This window comes from Orbicella faveolata, unplaced genomic scaffold (genome assembly GCF_042242905.1).
Source record: "Orbicella faveolata isolate gen_17 unplaced genomic scaffold, um_ofav_v1 contig_14, whole genome shotgun sequence".
NCBI lineage: Eukaryota > Metazoa > Cnidaria > Anthozoa > Scleractinia > Merulinidae > Orbicella > Orbicella faveolata.
In genome coordinates this window covers 6,072,877-6,090,578 of record NW_028301541.1, presented here as the reverse complement: position 1 = coordinate 6,090,578, position 17,702 = coordinate 6,072,877, and the positions used below count along the sequence as shown (strand labels likewise).

The following is a 17,702-nucleotide window of genomic DNA, read 5'->3' as shown; positions in this document are numbered from 1 at the left end:
AGAACGATAATTTTGTTAAATGGCTGGGACTTGTATATACACACACGCATAACACAAAAACCGAAAACTGAAAACGGAAAAAAGAGGAAGCAGAATACTTACTAATTTTGAACAAAGCTGAAACAGTTAATAACCATAAACAAAACTTCTTCTTAAGCAGAAGCGTATCATCTCGCGAGGTGATATGCTTCTGTCTTAAGTTATTATTAAATTGCAGAAGAGGGCTTTTTGTAGTAATTTGAGTGACCAAGGGATGTCTCTTCTATTAACAAGAATTTAGGCAAAAAATGATATTTATTGATGGGGAACAAGGGAGAAAATGCACAGTTTTGAGGGAACAAGAGAATGTGCATTCCCTCCCCCCTCGGGAGGGCCACCTTAAGAGATAGTTATCGCTAATAATTTTCCAAATTTTCTAATGCATACATGTATATATGTAAATCCAAAGATCTAGGGCATGAAAATGGCTGTTATCCAGTTTCCTTTATTCCATTAGTCCAGGCCAAATTTCTTCCGTTCTAGATAGTCAACTGAAATTTTTAAAATGTAATCAGCGCATACGTCAGAGAAAGTGACAACTGCTACTCACAATTATGTTTAGAGCAACTTTCAGTTTTCTTTTTCAGTTTTTTTACCTCTGCCCACCCCCACCCCCTAAATCACCTCATGATTTTTCTCTGTTCTTTTCAGGATCACGTGACCAAACTAGAGCAATATGTTTGGCTAGTATAATAATGATATCTTAGTTGGTCACTTCCCAATTAGGTGTTTCAGGGCCAACGGAAACAAACAATGTAAACGAACATAACATGGTTCAAAATCCCAACTGGCAGGAGGCTGACCAGTTGTTTATAAACAAGCGTCGCCAAGGAGTTGAACACCAGCTAATGGTCAGAGCGGGACTTGAACCGGCGACCTCCATATTTCAAGTCCGGCGACCCCCTGATAGTATCGTCTCACAGACAAATTTTGATGAGCCAAAACACGTTTACAAGAAAAGGAATGCATTGAGAGCACTTCACATTTCAGAACGAACGCGCCTGTTAGCAGTCTTTTGCCTATACCCTGCAAGCACCCTTTGCTACAGTACTTGAATGTTTTTGAAATGGCATGAAAGGAATAAAGAGGGAACTTTCCATTAGTAACACCTCGCCAAATAGACTTGACACTCAAACGAAAGCATTTTGGGCCCATGACAGTCTGTTTTGGCAATAGCCGAGATACTTGACTGGGCTGAGCTGGGAGGGGGGGATAGTAGACATTTGAGATGTTATCGGTTTCATAAATTATGGTGCTGAACGTCTTCGTTATGGAAGTTAAATTACAGCTCGAGACTGTATCAAACCAGAAAAAAGGAGTTACCACTCGATTAAGATAAATGTCTGACATACTAAAGGTGTCGCAACGGTTTCTGGCGCGGACCAGCATATCAAGATACGTTTTGCAAAGTTAAAAAAAATTAGGGAGGGGTACCGGAGCCACCCAGAATTTTCGAAACCACAAGGTGGCAGCAGCCTCGATCCCAGGCTCTCTCTCCTTTGCCTCCTTTGAGATCGAGGCTGAGTGGCAGGAACGTAGCGACCATATAGGCATGCGCACGTACGCAAGTAGGTACCTCCGGAAATCCAGGGGAAAAAATTGCAAATCAGATCGACTATCATTTTCAATAAAGTTAAATCGGCTGGTTTGAAAGTCTCTAGTCTCTCCCATTGAACCAACTATTAATAGTCCTAAAGGTTAACCTATACACAGCACAGGTTACTAGTTATCTTTTGAAACTTTTCCCTGGAAAGCGAGGGAAATGGCATGTTTGAACCTCTAAAAATAACAGTTTCCTGTGTGGGAGGAGGGGGAGGGGTGGCATGTGTTCAAGCTCACCAGGCGACTCGCGACTTCGGCACTCTATTGACTTTCTCTTCGGCGTATATTCCATGTAAAATGCACGCTACGATCCCGGGTAGTCATGGTACTTGAACAAAACAGCTGCTATACCGAGATTGTTAACAACGTTGGCTTACACTGGTGCCTTTTTCAGGGCTGTTTCGTTGACACGGAACAAAAATTGAGAGGCAAGGAAAGCAGTCATTTGTCTCGAAAGACCTAAGAACCCCTCGCATCTCTAAACACGAATTAACAAATGCGATGGATTTTGCATCTGTCCAACTCTTCTCCGTGGCTGTAACATACCTTGGATTGTATCTTGCTAGAAAGTGCGAAACTCAACAAACTTCCAAACAAACTGTTATGCAAGATTACACCTTTTGCTGTTCATTTACAGAAAATATCCATTCATTGGTGTCCAAATTGTTTTAATATGGTCAAGATACTCTCATTAACACCAATATGACCTTCATTTGCGCGTTAGACGTTCAAGAATAACCGATTTGTATATGTACGCTCATTTGCATTTTTGGACAATCATGCGTGCAACGGCCTGAAAAAAGGCCATTGCAACAGAAGTCTGGGGTCAATGCAACTGATCAATAGTCTGTACCTACGCACTATGTCTCAGTGGACTCAGTTCTTGTTATGGGGTCTTATCATTTTACTACACGCTGGAATCTACGAAGCGAAGGATATTAAGATGCTCGAAACTAAGGTAAGCTTAATCCTGATTGATTGTTGCAGGTGGTAGTTTTGAGCAGTGTTGAGCGAAATTGACAGACGGAAAATTTTAACAGCATAATTTTTCACCCTGTACACGACAAACTCTCATTCAATGTCTGTCGCGTGAGTTCAGATATTTGCTTGTGTGTAGTACTTAAAGCTTTTGGAGCAACTACACAATACAGGGCCACTTTTGAACGTCTGTATATTAAATGGCCAGTTTGGTTAGTTTGGCTCGGCAGTGGATAAAAGAACGATGAATAATCTACACACGCGTTAAATCCTAGGTCTATATATATTAAGTGACTCGTTTGATCAGCCGTCGCCCACAACCAGACGAATAAATTAAAAATACTGGTTTTTGACAAGTTTTAACCGGTTTATGACTTGAGAATGACAGAAAGAAACGCTGCCCATTTACGAGACTGCTAACAATATCTGCTGCGCTGTGATTGGCCACAAAATTACAATTGGCATGGCAACACTGCACTGACATGGAAACCAAATAAAAAAACTATTCATTGTCAAAGGAGCACAATTTCAGGGTTGATAGGCAGGTTATTAAGCTTGAATTTTCAGTTTTTCAAAAACAGTTTGTTTATCTGCAGCTAGCTCGCGTGGTCTTGAATGAGGCCAATTTTGGTTTAATTCGTCTGTTTCTTTTGTCACTTAGTACTTCTTAGAACTTTACGAAATTTCTGCAGTTTTTCTGACAAATAAACGGTGCAAAAGTCGCAATTCAAGTACATGATTCATCGAAAATATGTAACTAGAAAAATTGGATTGCGTGCAGTCGTTTCCAATGACAAAGCACCACGCATGCGACATGCTGACATGGTTCGCGCATGCACGATACGAAATTGAGCGATTGCGAGCAGAGGTTTCTCCCTGTCTCTCAATGAGCAGTAAAAGACGAGAACCTCTGTCTCGCAGGTTATATCGTTGATGTCTTGAGCTCATTTTGAGATTAATACTGTGAAAGTCAAAAAGCCGTGAATGCTTTGATTTGATTTTGACATGTCCATTGTGTAGCCCAATCAGATGCGAGGTAAAACCGCAGAGAAAGCAAACCAAAAAAAATTAACGTTGAACCCTAACCCAAACAAACTAACGGTGTCTCCATCAATCACGAAACCACACTTCGATCGTTTTTCCTTCCAAAAACTGTCTGTTACCCTTTAGTTTTATAATCACTCATTTAACCTGTTCTATTTGTGCAAGCTGAACAGGAAATTAACTCGAGCGACTTTAAATGGCGTGTGGCTCAAACCTGCACTCGCGGACTTGTAGCCTTAGGCTACAAAACCAGACAGCTCTTCTATATTCAACTTCATCGGTTACTACATTTGGCGATAAAAATTATAAAGAACCCTGATAACTCCAAACTAAAAAGATCACTTTCTATGCAAGGTGAGAAGATTTGGAAAAAAACGAGGTTAAGGAGCAAAATAGATACAGTCAACTCCAGTTATAGCGGACACCCTCGGGACCGCGATTTGGTGTCCGTAATAGCGAGAGTCCGCAATAGCGGGGTGCGCGAAAATTTTTATTTTAAACGATATTTACAGAAGGGGGTCACATGTGTGTTCATTTTCATTAATTCCAGTGCCTTTTTCAGACCCGTTGTCGCACGTAAAGAGCGTCAGAACTTTATTTACAAACCGGAACAGAACTTAACAGAACAGAAGTTAGGTATCCTTTGTGTACAGTAGTTCTTCTAAGTACGTAAACAACAATCATCGTATGTTGCAGCAATGTCCACACATGCATCGTTTTGGTTTCCTACTGTACTGATGTACAGTAATCTACATTTCTAAAAAAAAAATATTTTCAAGGAAAAACCTGAACATCAGCTATTGCTCGCATCAGCTATCACATTACCTTAAAATATCGTTCCAATCGGCTCTGTGTACTTCTCCTTTGAATTGCAACTTCCCCCACTTTGTCGCCAAGGAGACTAAATTTATTAGCAACCTTAAACTCCCCTCGATGAATCAAAAAAGCAGAAATGTTTTGGACACTGTCCAGAACGTCCTTGAAACTTTTCAAAGTGGTTGTTTCGTTTGAGGTTTCGCTTTCACTTGGGGTATCTCGTTCTTTTTCCGTTTCACTGATTGATGGACAGAAGAGGCGGAAATCGACCAAAAGAGACAAAGACAATCTCAAAAAGCGGAAAAATGGACTTGATATGTGTGCAAATGTTCCAAGATGCTGCTCGGTTTCCGCTATAACGAGAGAGAAAACAAGAAAATTGTGACGTTGGGACCGAATGAAGTGTTCGTAAGTCCGTAGTATTCAGTAGTATTTAACCCCTTGTAGAGAAAGTATTGCCGCGGTGTCAACTGTCGCTGGTTTTCACGTCCCCGTCTTCCAAAAAGGAGGCCGAGGTAGAACCAAGCCGTCCTCTGTAATTGGGCAGGATTCAAGCTGTCGGCCGGTCCCAGTTCGCCGCTCTCAAATAGTTTCTTCACCTGCTCTTTCGAGATTGCATTTTTGTGGACGATGCCAGCTATTTTTCCCATTTTCCTTAGGTCTTTCACGAAAGCGTCTAAAACTTTATTCGCCTCGGTAAAAGTGGGTTCAGAGATAATGGAAAACGGTTTATTGTTTGGCGGCGAGCGAACGAAACGAACAGTGGCGACTCTTATGGATTTCGTGGATGAACGTTTGTAATACGTGCCATCTTTCTTCCTCGCAGACGTGTAAAAACACTTCAGACAAACATTCAATTCTTCTTTTGATATTTCTTCTATCGGTGCCACCAGGAATAGCAAGCCATTCTGTAACGTAAGGTAAACATTTTGTTCTTAGGTAATTTTCATAAATGCGTAAAATCTCGGAAAACTTAGCGGATACGTACCGTTAAATAATTTCATCCCGAACTTTGTGGCTTTTTTTGTTGTTTCTGGGACGGCCTTGTCCATAATTTCTTAACTTTCCTCTGTGGATAGCCCGCCGAATCTGCTTTGTTCATCCATTTTTTTTGTCGGCGAAACTTGGCTTCCCGCGAAAAATTTTATGCCGAGCGACATTCGCCGTTCATGCCGCATTCATTTCCATATATGGTCAAACGCAGGCATGACGCCTGGTAACCGAGATCTAGTGAACCAATCAGAAAGCTAAAATTACATTATCCGTTGAGAATTTAATAAAGAGATTTCGCCAAGCCCAAAAGCGGAGTTCCTGGGCCGGGTTGTTCAAAGCCCGATTAAGCTAACCCAGGATAAGCGAGAATTTTGATTTTTTAACTTTGCGGTTAAGTTTTCTACATATTGTTTCGCCTTCTGTTTTAATTTTGAATAATCTCAAACTACACGAAACAAAAGCAGCGAAAACATAACCAGTTGATTGCATCCTGAAAATAAGATATTATTTGATGCATCTTCCGGTGGTTGACTGAGATTTTTTTTCATTGCAGACAGATTTTGACGATTTCCTCAAAGAGGCAGGCTCTAAACTAGTCGTCATAGACATCTATGTTGATTGGTGCGGCCCTTGCAAGACGATTGCATCGACATTTGCGGTAATTAATTGACAATGTAATACAGGTTTCCACAAACTTGTATGGTGAATAACGTACAGGAAAACTGAGCTGAGTGGCTATCTATACGTACTTGTAGTTTTAATCATCTGGAATATAAAACCCTAAATTTGTGGCCGGTCACAGAAATAATATCTGAGAGGTTCAGTGACAGAGGAATTTTAGCTTCAGTTCACGCCTAACTGTTCCTGCATTTTCTAACGGACAGATTAACTGTTGAATATTATATTTTAATAACTGGTAGAGCAGTTTTCAATTGAGTGTCGTAAAACCAAACCCAAACCAATTACTTCTCAATTAGACTACTAAGCCAAGTTCAAATCGTAGTAAAACCAAAACCAAAACCAAAGTAATTGTCTAATTTCTTTCGACACTCAATTGAAAACTACTCTATATAAAATAATAGTGAGTTAATAGTCATTATCAGACACAGCAGCCACACTGTAGTACTGTGGTTTTCAACTGAGTGTCGTAGAACCAAAATCAAAGTAATTGCTCAAGCCAATCACAAAGGACACAGACAATACGGTGAGCCAATCACAGCTCTAAGTAATTAAATGTAGCTGATGCGAAGTGAGGGAAAACATGTGCGAACAAGTCACAATTGGTTTTGGTTTTACTTCTGATTGGATAAAAGTTGGCACGAGTTTTTTTAAGCCAATCGTGTAGCCGAGTAAGCACAAAACCATTACTTTTCAACACTCAAATGAAAACTGCCTTATGAATGAATGTTCATCCAACATTCTTTGGTAAAGTTGATACTATTACTCTGGATGATAATGACGTCCATCTTAGATTAGGTGAGGTTTTAAACACAAAATCTTTATACAACTGAATCAAGTTTAATGAACCTGGACTTAAACCAGGAACACCAGAATAGCCGCATATCGCTAACCACTAACTGTTAACGTGTTCCAGCTGAAAAACTAGCTATTATCTGTCGAAAATTATACTGAAATCGAACTGTAAACATGTACCTGCAGATGGCGTAGGGCGGGCGCGAAACAAGTGCAAGATACGCAAATGTTTTACTTACTGGGGAGGTGACAGGAAAAAATGGTAACGGGCACCGTAAAAGTTTTCAAAAAAGATCAATAACTTTAAAAAACGCGTGATTACCACTACATTTTATGTTATATAATGGATATGGCAAACCTAATGAACATGTGATTAGTGTCTGGTTGTGAGCAAAAGGTATTTAGACTGTATTTTAGCTGCAGCAGAGGAAGGCTGTCAGAGACGCAAAAAGCGCTGTCGCAACGATTTTGTTATTAAAAATAAACCAAAAATGTTTTTTTTATGTCACCATTTACCTTGTGGTTTTAAGATCTTTATAAATGTGTTTGCTTTTCTGTATGAAAAGGCGAATTCTAAGAAAATCTGTGAAGGAATATCCTTTTCTTCTTTTTCAGAAAAATGCTGATGTCAGCATTTTAGTTGAGATTCAAGGCTAATTATCTCGAAAAAATGCGTGGCTACCCCAATTTTTCTTTGTGGATTCCAATAGCCCCTGTAAAGATCTGCTATTTACTGGACGGCACATACATACGTGTCTTTGTCATCCATTACTAGAGTTCAGAGTTTCTACTTCATAGCTGTAATATCTACACTAGTCAAGTTTGATAGAATTACAAACATGCACATGTACTCATGAGTTGTCGTCGTTATTAACTTGATGTGCTCTGCACTTCAGGAAAATTGCATAAGAACCGTACTGATCTGGTCATCTTAAACCTGTCTGATAGATGTGTATGATTTTGTTCATTTTAGAACATGGCAGAGGAATTCCCAGATGTATTGTTTGCAAAAGTGAATGCCGATGAAAACTCGGTATGCTCTGTAATTAAAATCATATTTGTGTTCGCCTACATTGTTCGAAGATGTCTTTAAAGGCCTGTTGCAAGTGCTAACTTACCTTCTAAGCAAAAAGGTGCTTTGCCATCATTTAAATAATTAAGACAGTTTCTGCTGAACATTCAAGCAATATAAAACCAAAAACACCTTATAGCCGGCGTAGTGACATTTTGAATATTGTAAACAAGAACTTATCGGGACTTAAGCACTCAAGCTGACTCTGGGGGATAACAATGAATTTGAATTTATCTATACTTTCATTAAAATGGACGTTCCACACTTGTTGAAAACAAAATGGCACGCTTTAAGGATTTTTAAGAGGTTTTGCTTTAACTTTCTTAAGAATGCTTAAGAGTTTAATTGCGGATTCACTTGGAGAAACATATTTCAATTCGTAGTCTTTAATAGTCTTTCATGTTTTTGCTCAGGAAACTGTACAAGACCTGAATATTTCAGCTATGCCAACATTCAAGCTTTACAAGAATGGTAAAAAGGTGTGTAACTGGGTGTAGATTGATCATTATTGATGATCAAACAGTTTATACAGCTTTAGGGTTTTCTTATAGTATGGCTAGTTCTGCCAGAGGGTAAGGGGACCAAAATCTGTGCCCTGATTGGCTGTCTGAGCAGGTAAGATGGAACTGACTTGCCAGGGAACGGAAGGGGGGGTGGCCTGCTGTGTTCTTCAAGAAAAATGGTGTTCTTTAATGCCATAATGATATAGTAATCAGGCAGATTTTTCAGAATGACTCAGACACTCAAGAAAGGGAACTTGAAATCCAAAACATTTCCTGGGGAGCATGCCTGGGTGTGGGAACTCCCTTATATGGGCTATATAGGTATGTGCGGCCCTAAAGGGTATTGTTTTTCAGCCGTTTTGGTCATAAATAGGAGATCGTTTTGGCCATTTTGGTCTTAACTGGGGTATGGTTTTTGTACTCTAGTCTTGAATTGGGTCTTTTTTTAGAAGAAGATACTTTTTCGTCGTATTTATCGATACCCTTCAAAAATTATGTTTAGGGCAACTGTGCTAGGCGTAATGGTCATAAATAGGATATCAAATTTTTGGTCAGGTCATAAATAGGGTAGAGAATATTGCAGATTTTGGTGATAAATAGGGTAAGGGTTTTGGGAAGCGGGCTGCACACCCACACAATTATCCTGGGAGTATCATTCCCCCCCATAGGGGAGCACGAGAGTGCTTGAAATCAATCTTCAATGTAAGTAGTACATGCCCAATATTGTGACATGGGCCCTTCTGTTCTGTAGATGAAGCTTTAGTGTGTAATGGTTACCACTTACATGTAAATAAAAGCTAATCGACCCATGTGTGGTGTTTTTCGTCTTCCTGGGCCTTCTGAAGCGTCTTTTTACAAAATGACGTTTGGCATTTCGCGACAGCCCACTACTTTCATGTGGTTCTAATAATAATAATAATAATAATAATAATAATAATAATAATAATACTGTCGCGGCTAATCGCCGTCGCAAAGTACAGCAACGACGCAGCTCAACAAGGTCGAACCGAAAGCATACATACTCAAGGTGTTTCAGTACCCATTAAGTCTGGGGTGAAACCCAAGTTTGTGACCATTCCATTTGTTTATTATGTTGTACAAAATGGTTCTACACGTAACTGATAAGTCTAGGGATGAGATCCTAGTGTGTGACCATTCATTTGAAAGCTATTGAGCAGTACTGTCATGTAGTTTTAAACTGTTTATTACGCTGTACAAGGTGCTTCTAACTTTTAAGTCTGTAGTTGAAACCCAAGTTTGTGACCATTCAAATAAAAGCTATTGAGCAGATCTTTTACATCTGGCTACAAGCATTAAGATTCTATCTTGGGTACAACGGCTTGTTTTGGATTTCTTGTCAATGTTTTGACAGGTGAATGAGTTGGATTTTTGGGGTTTTTTGCAGATAGATGAGTTAACTGGAACAAATGAGGTAGCACTGTGGGAAAAGATCAAGGCAAACAAGTAGTTTAAACATAATGACAAGAACTTTTTTGAATTTAGTTTGTATGGACTTGAAGGCATTTGGTAATGTAAAGTAGAATTTTGACAGCATTGTTACTCAAGTCAATGGGCTTTTTTTCGTGCACGAGTTGAGAAATCAATCTTTCTGCCCTATAAAATGATTTGGACCGAATTAGAGCTGTAGCAGTGAAATTTATAATTCATGTACAACAACTACAGCAAGGACAACTTTTATTTGTACCCAACATTTTGACCAGTTAAACTAATAAACAAAACATTTTTTAAAGTAACCATAAGGGGCTTAATCATATTCGAGAAAACAATAATTTTTTTTGAAGGGCTGGGTACTTACAGAATGCTTCTTCGCACACATAACACAAAAACCGAAAACTGAAAACGGAAAAAGAGAAAGCAGAATAACAGTTTTGAACAAAGCCGACACAGTTAATAGGGAGTTTAAGAAAACCACGACGGCAACGGCAACGGGAACGTCGCTAAACAAAAGATTTAATTAGGAGAACAATGGCTGTGCACGTGCGTTATAATTCTTGATACATTTCTTTACCGTCCTCGGCAAAACAACAACGTGACATGACCAAATTCTGCGTTGTCTGGAGAACGTGAACCACGACGACTAATTTTTTAAAACATTATTTCAAGTTTATCGCTGTGTCCCAGATTCAGTTTCGTGAAAGTTTTGTCAGTGATAAACAAAGTAAATGACTTTAGAGTATCGCGAGATTCGTGGGTAAAATATAAAGTCATTTTTTAATCGACGTTGTCCTCAGCGTCGCCGTCGTAGCTTCTTAAACTCCCTAATAACTATCAACAAAACCTCTTTTTAAGTTATTCTTAAATTGCAAAAGATAAGAGGTTCTCCCAGGGGTTCTAGAGGAACATGGGAACAGGATAATTTCTTTAATGGAAACAAGGGTTTTTTTTGTATTAATTTGAGAGAGCAAGGGATGTTTCCTCTATTGACAGGAACTTAGGCAAAAATGAAATTTATTAATGGGGAACAAAGGAGAACATGCACCATTTTAAGGGATCAAGGGAGTGTGCATTACCCCCTCTGGGGGGGAGGTGCCCTAAGAGATAGTAATCACTAGTATTATTCCAAATGTACCAACGCATACATGTATTCTTGGCTTGCACGTGACGTCATCATTTTCTAAAATATAAAACTAAAGAGCCACCAAATTTGTTATCCTCATCAAGCACAAGAGGGGGTAAAGTTATATCTGTTCGCAACTTTTTAGCTCAGTACTTTGCTTCGTCTGGAAACCAGCGCATTTTGAATTTCAGAGCTATGGCGGTGCGTGACATAAAGTTAAGAACGCGTTTGTCGAAAAAATATACTTATCTCGTTATTTTTAGCCTATTCAGAAGTTAAAGTATTAGGAAAAGTGCTTATGTAAATGCTTGTTTGTTCAGTACAGATAATCAATCGCCTTGATAGCCAAAGTAAGTTCCAGATGTTTACACTATTTTCCGGCCGCCATGTTGGTGTCCCACGGAGGTACACCAACATGGTGGCTCCATACTGGGTTCTGTAAATTTCTGCAAAATATTTCGACGAATGTCTGAAGTTTAGGAGAACGCACAGACGTAAAACTTGGAGAAGTGTCTTCTTTATCAATCTCCTAAAACATTATAATTTCTTAACTTTATCCACTGAATGGTTTCGACTTACTTTTGTATTGCGTAATAGTGCAAGCCAAGAATAATTCACAACGAGGATCTAGCGCATGAAAATGGCCCTTAGGCAGTTTCCTTTACTCCAGTAGTCCAAGCCAAATTCCTGCCGTTGTAAACACTCAACTGAAATTTACAAGTGGTATTCAGTGTATACGATGGAGAAAGGGAGAACTGCTACTCCGAATAATTGCGAGTAGCAGTCGTCACTTAAAATAATTTTTATGTCTACAGCAACTTTTTAAGTTTTTTCAGTTTTTATACCTCCTGTTATCCCCCCCCCCCCCACTCCATTACCATGTGGTTTTTCAGTGTTCTTTTCGAGACCATGTGGCCAAATTAGAACCTTGTGATTGCTTAGTAGCTATAATAATAATAATATCTTGATTGGCCACTCCCTTCCCAAAAGGCGGTTTTTACGGCCCAGTGGAAACAAATGATGAAAGAAATACAGTGTCAATAAACATAACATGGTTCAAAATCCCATCTGGCAGGAGGCAGACCATTTGGTTATTTATAGACGTGGCCAATGATTTGCAACTGAACTCGGAACACAGATGACAACCGCCACCCGATCCGGATCGATCCATTTCACTTTGCGCCTGCACTCACCTCACAGAGAATTTCAAAAACGAATGTTTCGAGCCCCTGTGGAGGATAGAGCTAGTGGCCAGAACGTTAACAGGACTTAAACCCTGAACTTCCGGATTTCAAGTCACTCGGCCATGGTGTTCCCGGAGAGTATGATCTATCATGTTACGTGCAAATTTTGATACGTCAAAACACATTCATGACATAGATATCCTTTATTAAAGTGTCGGGTCGTTCTAGCGCGAACGGCACTAATCGGGGACGGATAAAATACAATATTGCTAACAAGTATTTCAAAAATTAAAACTTTAAGATGGTTTCAAGTCCGTATTGCGCAGTCTCAGCACCTTAGTGCTTGTTAGTCTCACTCGATGGAATGCGAACCAATGCTATTCTTTACGAACCACTTACCTCATCTTTGTGGTATTTTAAATTCCTTTTCCAGCAGTTTCTTTGAATTTCACAGCTATGAGTTCGATTCATCAAGTGATGCAAGAAAGGATGAAGCATAAAACTTCCCATCCATAATGGCGGTTGACATGAAATTCAGTTCATGTAGCTAGTTGCGATATGTTACATGTGACGTCTTACATGAAGCAAAAAAAAAAAAGTGAGCAAACTCCCGAGAGTGCGCAGTACGGACTGGAAATCATCTTTTTAAAAGATTCATAACATACGGCATTTTCCATAATTTAAAACTATCTAAAATATAAAATTATTTGCAGTTTAATTTGCATACAGTGAGAACTAAGTTGAACATACTTTACAATCTTTCCCACATCTCTCTAACACAGGTCACATCCTTTTGCGTATCATGGCTCTAAAAGCTGACAAACATTTGATGGTTTTTTTCCATAAAGAAAGGACTGCATTGAGAGCGCTAAACATTTCTAAACGAGCGCGCCTATTTGATCGATTAACTTTCTGTTCGGTGCGTATTCCATATATAAAACAAGCACGCTACGCCCTGGGTGGTCTTGGTACTTAAACAAAACAGCGTCTAAAGTGGAGGGGGCCATGTTAGTTACTTGCTAAACCGAGATGTCGAACAACGCTGGTGCTCTTTTCAGAGCTGCTTTGTTGAACCACTTCACGGAACAAAAATTGAACCTGACCTGAACGGTCTAAGACCTAAGACCCCCTCCGAATCTCAGAAACTCCGTTTTGGTTATTTGGTTTATTATTATTTCTTTAGTGTTTTTCTATCTTAGTAAACTACCATTATCAGATTTCCTTCAATTTAAAGGTAGTTTTGTACTCGGCAAAATGACTCAAAATACAGTGAAAGAACTCCTTAAATGGATTGAAGAACGTTGATGAGGTAGGTTAATTCCTTATTTGTTTTCATTTTTCTTGGTAATCTTTTAATTGTAGAACATGCCGGCAAATACATTGTCAGGGCGCTGTATTTGTTGTAATTCTCGGTATAAATCTATGAGACAAGTCATTTTTGGCTGTGGGAAATTGACAGTTAGACGATGAATTCAGTGTTTTATCAACCGTTTGCTATACAGGGCTCATATTGGACTGAATTATTGTATTTTCTCTTGATTTCTTTGCGTAGCGGAAACGTCACGAACAGGAACGGACAAGATTGACAATACTAAAAATACATTGTTTTAAAACCAATTATCGAAGTGCTGAGTAATTATGACCTATTAGCTGGAGTCAAATGAATCATCGGTAACTACTTGGAAAACCTGACATCGGTAGATAGCACGATTTATCAACCGACGATGAAGGAACTAAAGAACGTGGTAGGTTTATAACCAACTATAATTGATGATCAAACGAACAGCCATTTTCTGTTAAATCGATTTAGCAAACAGAACGATCTTGAACTCATTAATTCCAAGTCACGTCTTGGAAATGCTTCCTCAGTTTTTTTTTTTAAATAAGTCTAGTTTGTTTTATAATTTAACGATTTCGAATATAGGAACTGGGCTATGGACGTCAATGTGATAACTTTTGGGCTGAATTTCATAACAGAATTTCCATTTGGTGAGCGCTCAAGAAGCGGGTATATTTATGACTTCATTCTGTTATAATTTAATACGATGCTCGAGAGTCGGTTTTTCAGTCTACATAAAAAAGTTACGGGATGCACGGTTTTGTTGAGAAATAATTTAATATCAGATTCACAGTTTGACCGATAAAATTCTGAGACTTTCCCTTTCAAAACTGATTTTCAAACAATAAATTAAAATACGACTGGAGTATAATTAAAACCCACAAAATATATGTCAAAATCAGCTGTTGTTATTCTGAAAAGGAAATATGCAAATGAAAATTAATTGGCCATCTCAGAAAAACGTGATGGTTTCCTTGTGGATTTTCTAGTTTTACCGGCGACTTTGAAGGAGTTCCCACGAGAGGCAATATGATCTTCTGTTATATTCTCCTTGAAAGAAGAGTTTGTTCTGAACTGAGTCTTGACTTTGGCGAATTCAAACTTTGTATTGTCGCTCTGTTATTTGCATTGTCGAAGGAAAGCAATATTCTTTCATTTTTAATTCTTTTCAAAAGGGAAGCAGAACTAAACACGAAATCAATACCAGCGGGTTCTATTTAGACTAATCTCGTTCTAACCATCGGCGCTCTGTGTAGATATTAATTCGAGCCTCCTGTGATAAAAAAAAGCATTCAAAAGAGATATATAATTTAACTCAGTCTCGTTCAATACAAAGGATAGCACTACCACCTCTAACTCGACATTCAATAACCATAAAATATATTGATCGATAACGAACTGACGGCTTTACAAGTCAATTATTGTAGGATGCTGTTTTTGTTCCCGTGAGATAAGTATTTTTTTTTTGGTAGGTTTGTTGATTCTTGATATCAATATCGCCCCTGATGATGAGGCGAGAATATCAGTGGTTATGATTGGACCACAGGCCTCCCATCATCTCAGTGTGTGGTCACAGGCTTCTAGGATTTTCCTACCATCATTTGAATGTGTGGTCATAGGCTTCTAATTTAGATTTTCGTCACGAGTTTATTCGTAACTGTCACTTGAAGTTCTAAATACCGTTTTTAGAAAACCTGCAAGATTCTCGGAAGCTTGGCACCTAAGGCACGCACTGTATATAAGCACCCAGCACTCCTGTACCATGTGATTAAATTAGTTAACGCACTTTACCCCTGTATTTCTAGCTCTTTTGTGAGCCCGCGTTCCTTGCTCTAACCGGACTCACAGAAACGCTGGAATTGGAGCCCAGTTTTCCTGTGGTTATTTTCTTGAGTTTTCAAGTTTTTTTGAAATTTTGACTGGGAAAAATACCTGTAGTTTTTTTTGTACAATTATTAAAGGACTGAAGAACTAATTCAAAGTTTTAGAAGAAGTAAGTGCTCAGTTTTTATTAAACGGAAAATTATCCTGAAGATTCATGTCTCATGGCTGTAGCATATATTTAACTTAATCACGTTTCACAAGAAAATAGTAATTTTACTTCCAAGGTAATATACAACCCGCGAAAATTTCCGTAATCAGCCCTGCATAAAGCATACGATGTTTGAAACAGGTTTCGTTCTTTCACAGAAAAAACTTAACGAATTACTCGGAAGCAGTGGAGACAAGCTGGTCGTGATCGACTTCTTTGCAGATTGGTGCGGTCCTTGTCGGGTGATGGGACCCAAATTTGAGGTAAACAATTGCTGTTGTTAAAAACCTATACGAATCTTCCAAGATGGCCGATCCAATATGGCGGAGTTAGTGACGTCATAGCCAATGCTGTATAGCAACCTTCAGTTTCTATTTAAAGCAGCATATTTTTAAGGTGTCTTATAGTAATTAAAAGGAGTCTTCTAATGTTTTACACAGGGTATGACTTAGTGCTTGTGCCCTCAAATTTTATATAAGTGTATGGTTGCTAACATATCGTGGTTTCTTTGTATCAACGATCAAATGATAAAGTGGTAGTTTCATTTGACGCGAGGATCTCTCCATGTTTTTCACAGAAATTGGCCTCGGAGTACCCGGGTGTGGTTTTTGCGAAAGTAAACATTGAAAAAGCTAAGGTATGTCAATATTAAGAAACAAGATATGCTTTTTTATTAGATTGTTTTTTTTTTTGATGATGATTGTATGCGTCGAGAGGAAGTTTGATGTTGTTGTTTATCGTGGGATATTTTTTATAGCAGTTGTGGCAATGGCAGACCAGTCAATCATAAAACACCCTTGAGACATGATCCAAGAAATCCTTTTAACTAATAGATTCCATGTTGCCTTGCGTCTGTTCAGTAGCAGATCACGAATAACGTCAAAATGTGGCTAGAACGTCTGTCCTTCAAGAGATCATAAGTAGGTTGAACCAATCAAAAAGCGAGTATAATTTGATTTATATTAATTATTATATAAATCAAAGGTCTTTGGACAATATCACAGGAAGCAAATAAACACTCTTAATGAAAGGATAGGAGAGAAAAGATGATTCTAAATTCAATTTTTTTTTCAATTCTCTATTGTGTTTTACAGGAACTCGCCAACCAGTACGCGATCTCTTCCATTCCACATTTCAAGTTTTTTAAGAACAAACAGGTAAATAATTTCTTTCAATCTGAATAAATATTTAAGGAGCATGAACAGCCGAGAGCACCAATACAATTTATCTGTCTAAGAAGTAACCAATCGCAGCTTCTAACAACTTAATTTTTGAGAGAGCAGTCAAACTCACATTTAGGACCGCATAATCTCCAGTATTCTCAATAATTTCATCAAGTGCGCACGAGTCATTTAATTAAAGTTAACAATCAAGCAAAAGAATAGTTTGGGGGGGGGGGGTGGGGGGAGCGTTGCTATAAAAATAGCTCGAACTAGGTACACGCTCCACCACTCTCCAAGTCATGGACTCCTGCCTGGTCGCCGCTCTGCCTCGAATTCGTCAGATGATCAGCAAAAATTACAAAAAGTTTCAAATCACTACTAAGAATTTAAGCATTAGAAAATTGCCACAAGATTAACCTTTCTGCTTTCTACAACTTTCAATTCTAATTTACATTCAATATTTAAATTCAAGGAGGTGGATGACGTCAGAGGAGCGAATGAAACAAGCCTGAAAGAGAAGATCGAGAAGTGGCAATAGCAATATCAACGATGATGATATAAAATGTGCTGTGATAATTTAATTATGAATCCGTCTCAGTCTATCAAAATCTTAATAATCCTCTCCATTTTTGGTTTATCATAAACTCTGGTGTGTTGCTACTTTGGTAAACTTTGATTTTGACTTTTCCTTCGATGATTCCATACATTCCTGATTTACCGTCGATCCTGTATGCCTAGTTATAATAGAAGAACTAAATTATTTTATTATTTACCCCTCCCCTGCCCCTTTATGATCGACTTCGCAAATTAGGACAAGAGGAAAGGGACTGGAAACGAGCCATGCATAGCGCACACGACCAACTTGGACGCATGCACAGAGGAACTC

At 38.6% G+C, this 17,702-nt stretch overlaps 2 protein-coding genes across 3 annotated transcripts; both read left to right on the top strand.

Annotated features, from left to right (window-relative positions):
• Window positions 1-2,450: 2,450 nt before the first annotated feature.
• Window positions 2,451-10,274, top strand: LOC110068437 (thioredoxin-like). The gene is made up of 5 exons (XM_089286371.1): window positions 2,451-2,599; window positions 6,026-6,130; window positions 7,919-7,978; window positions 8,431-8,496; window positions 9,926-10,274. Exons 1-5 carry the CDS (start codon window positions 2,471-2,473, stop codon window positions 9,986-9,988), a joined length of 423 nt encoding a protein of 140 aa, XP_089142497.1. The 5' UTR covers window positions 2,451-2,470; the 3' UTR covers window positions 9,989-10,274.
• Window positions 10,275-13,914: 3,640 nt separating this feature from the next.
• On the top strand, window positions 13,915-17,397 carry LOC110068622 (thioredoxin-like). Of its 2 annotated transcripts, XM_020776030.2 has the most exons (5): window positions 13,915-14,027; window positions 15,812-15,916; window positions 16,231-16,290; window positions 16,748-16,810; window positions 17,289-17,397. In XM_020776030.2, the coding sequence occupies exons 1-5, from the start codon at window positions 14,007-14,009 to the stop codon at window positions 17,352-17,354; spliced, it is 315 nt and encodes a 104-aa protein (XP_020631689.2). In that variant the 5' UTR covers window positions 13,915-14,006; the 3' UTR covers window positions 17,355-17,397. The 2 variants fall into 2 exon arrangements, with proteins under 2 accessions (XP_020631689.2, XP_089142498.1); XM_089286372.1 differs by lacking the exon at window positions 13,915-14,027 and having other exon boundaries at window positions 15,782-15,916.
• The last annotated feature ends 305 nt before the right edge of the window (window positions 17,398-17,702 follow it).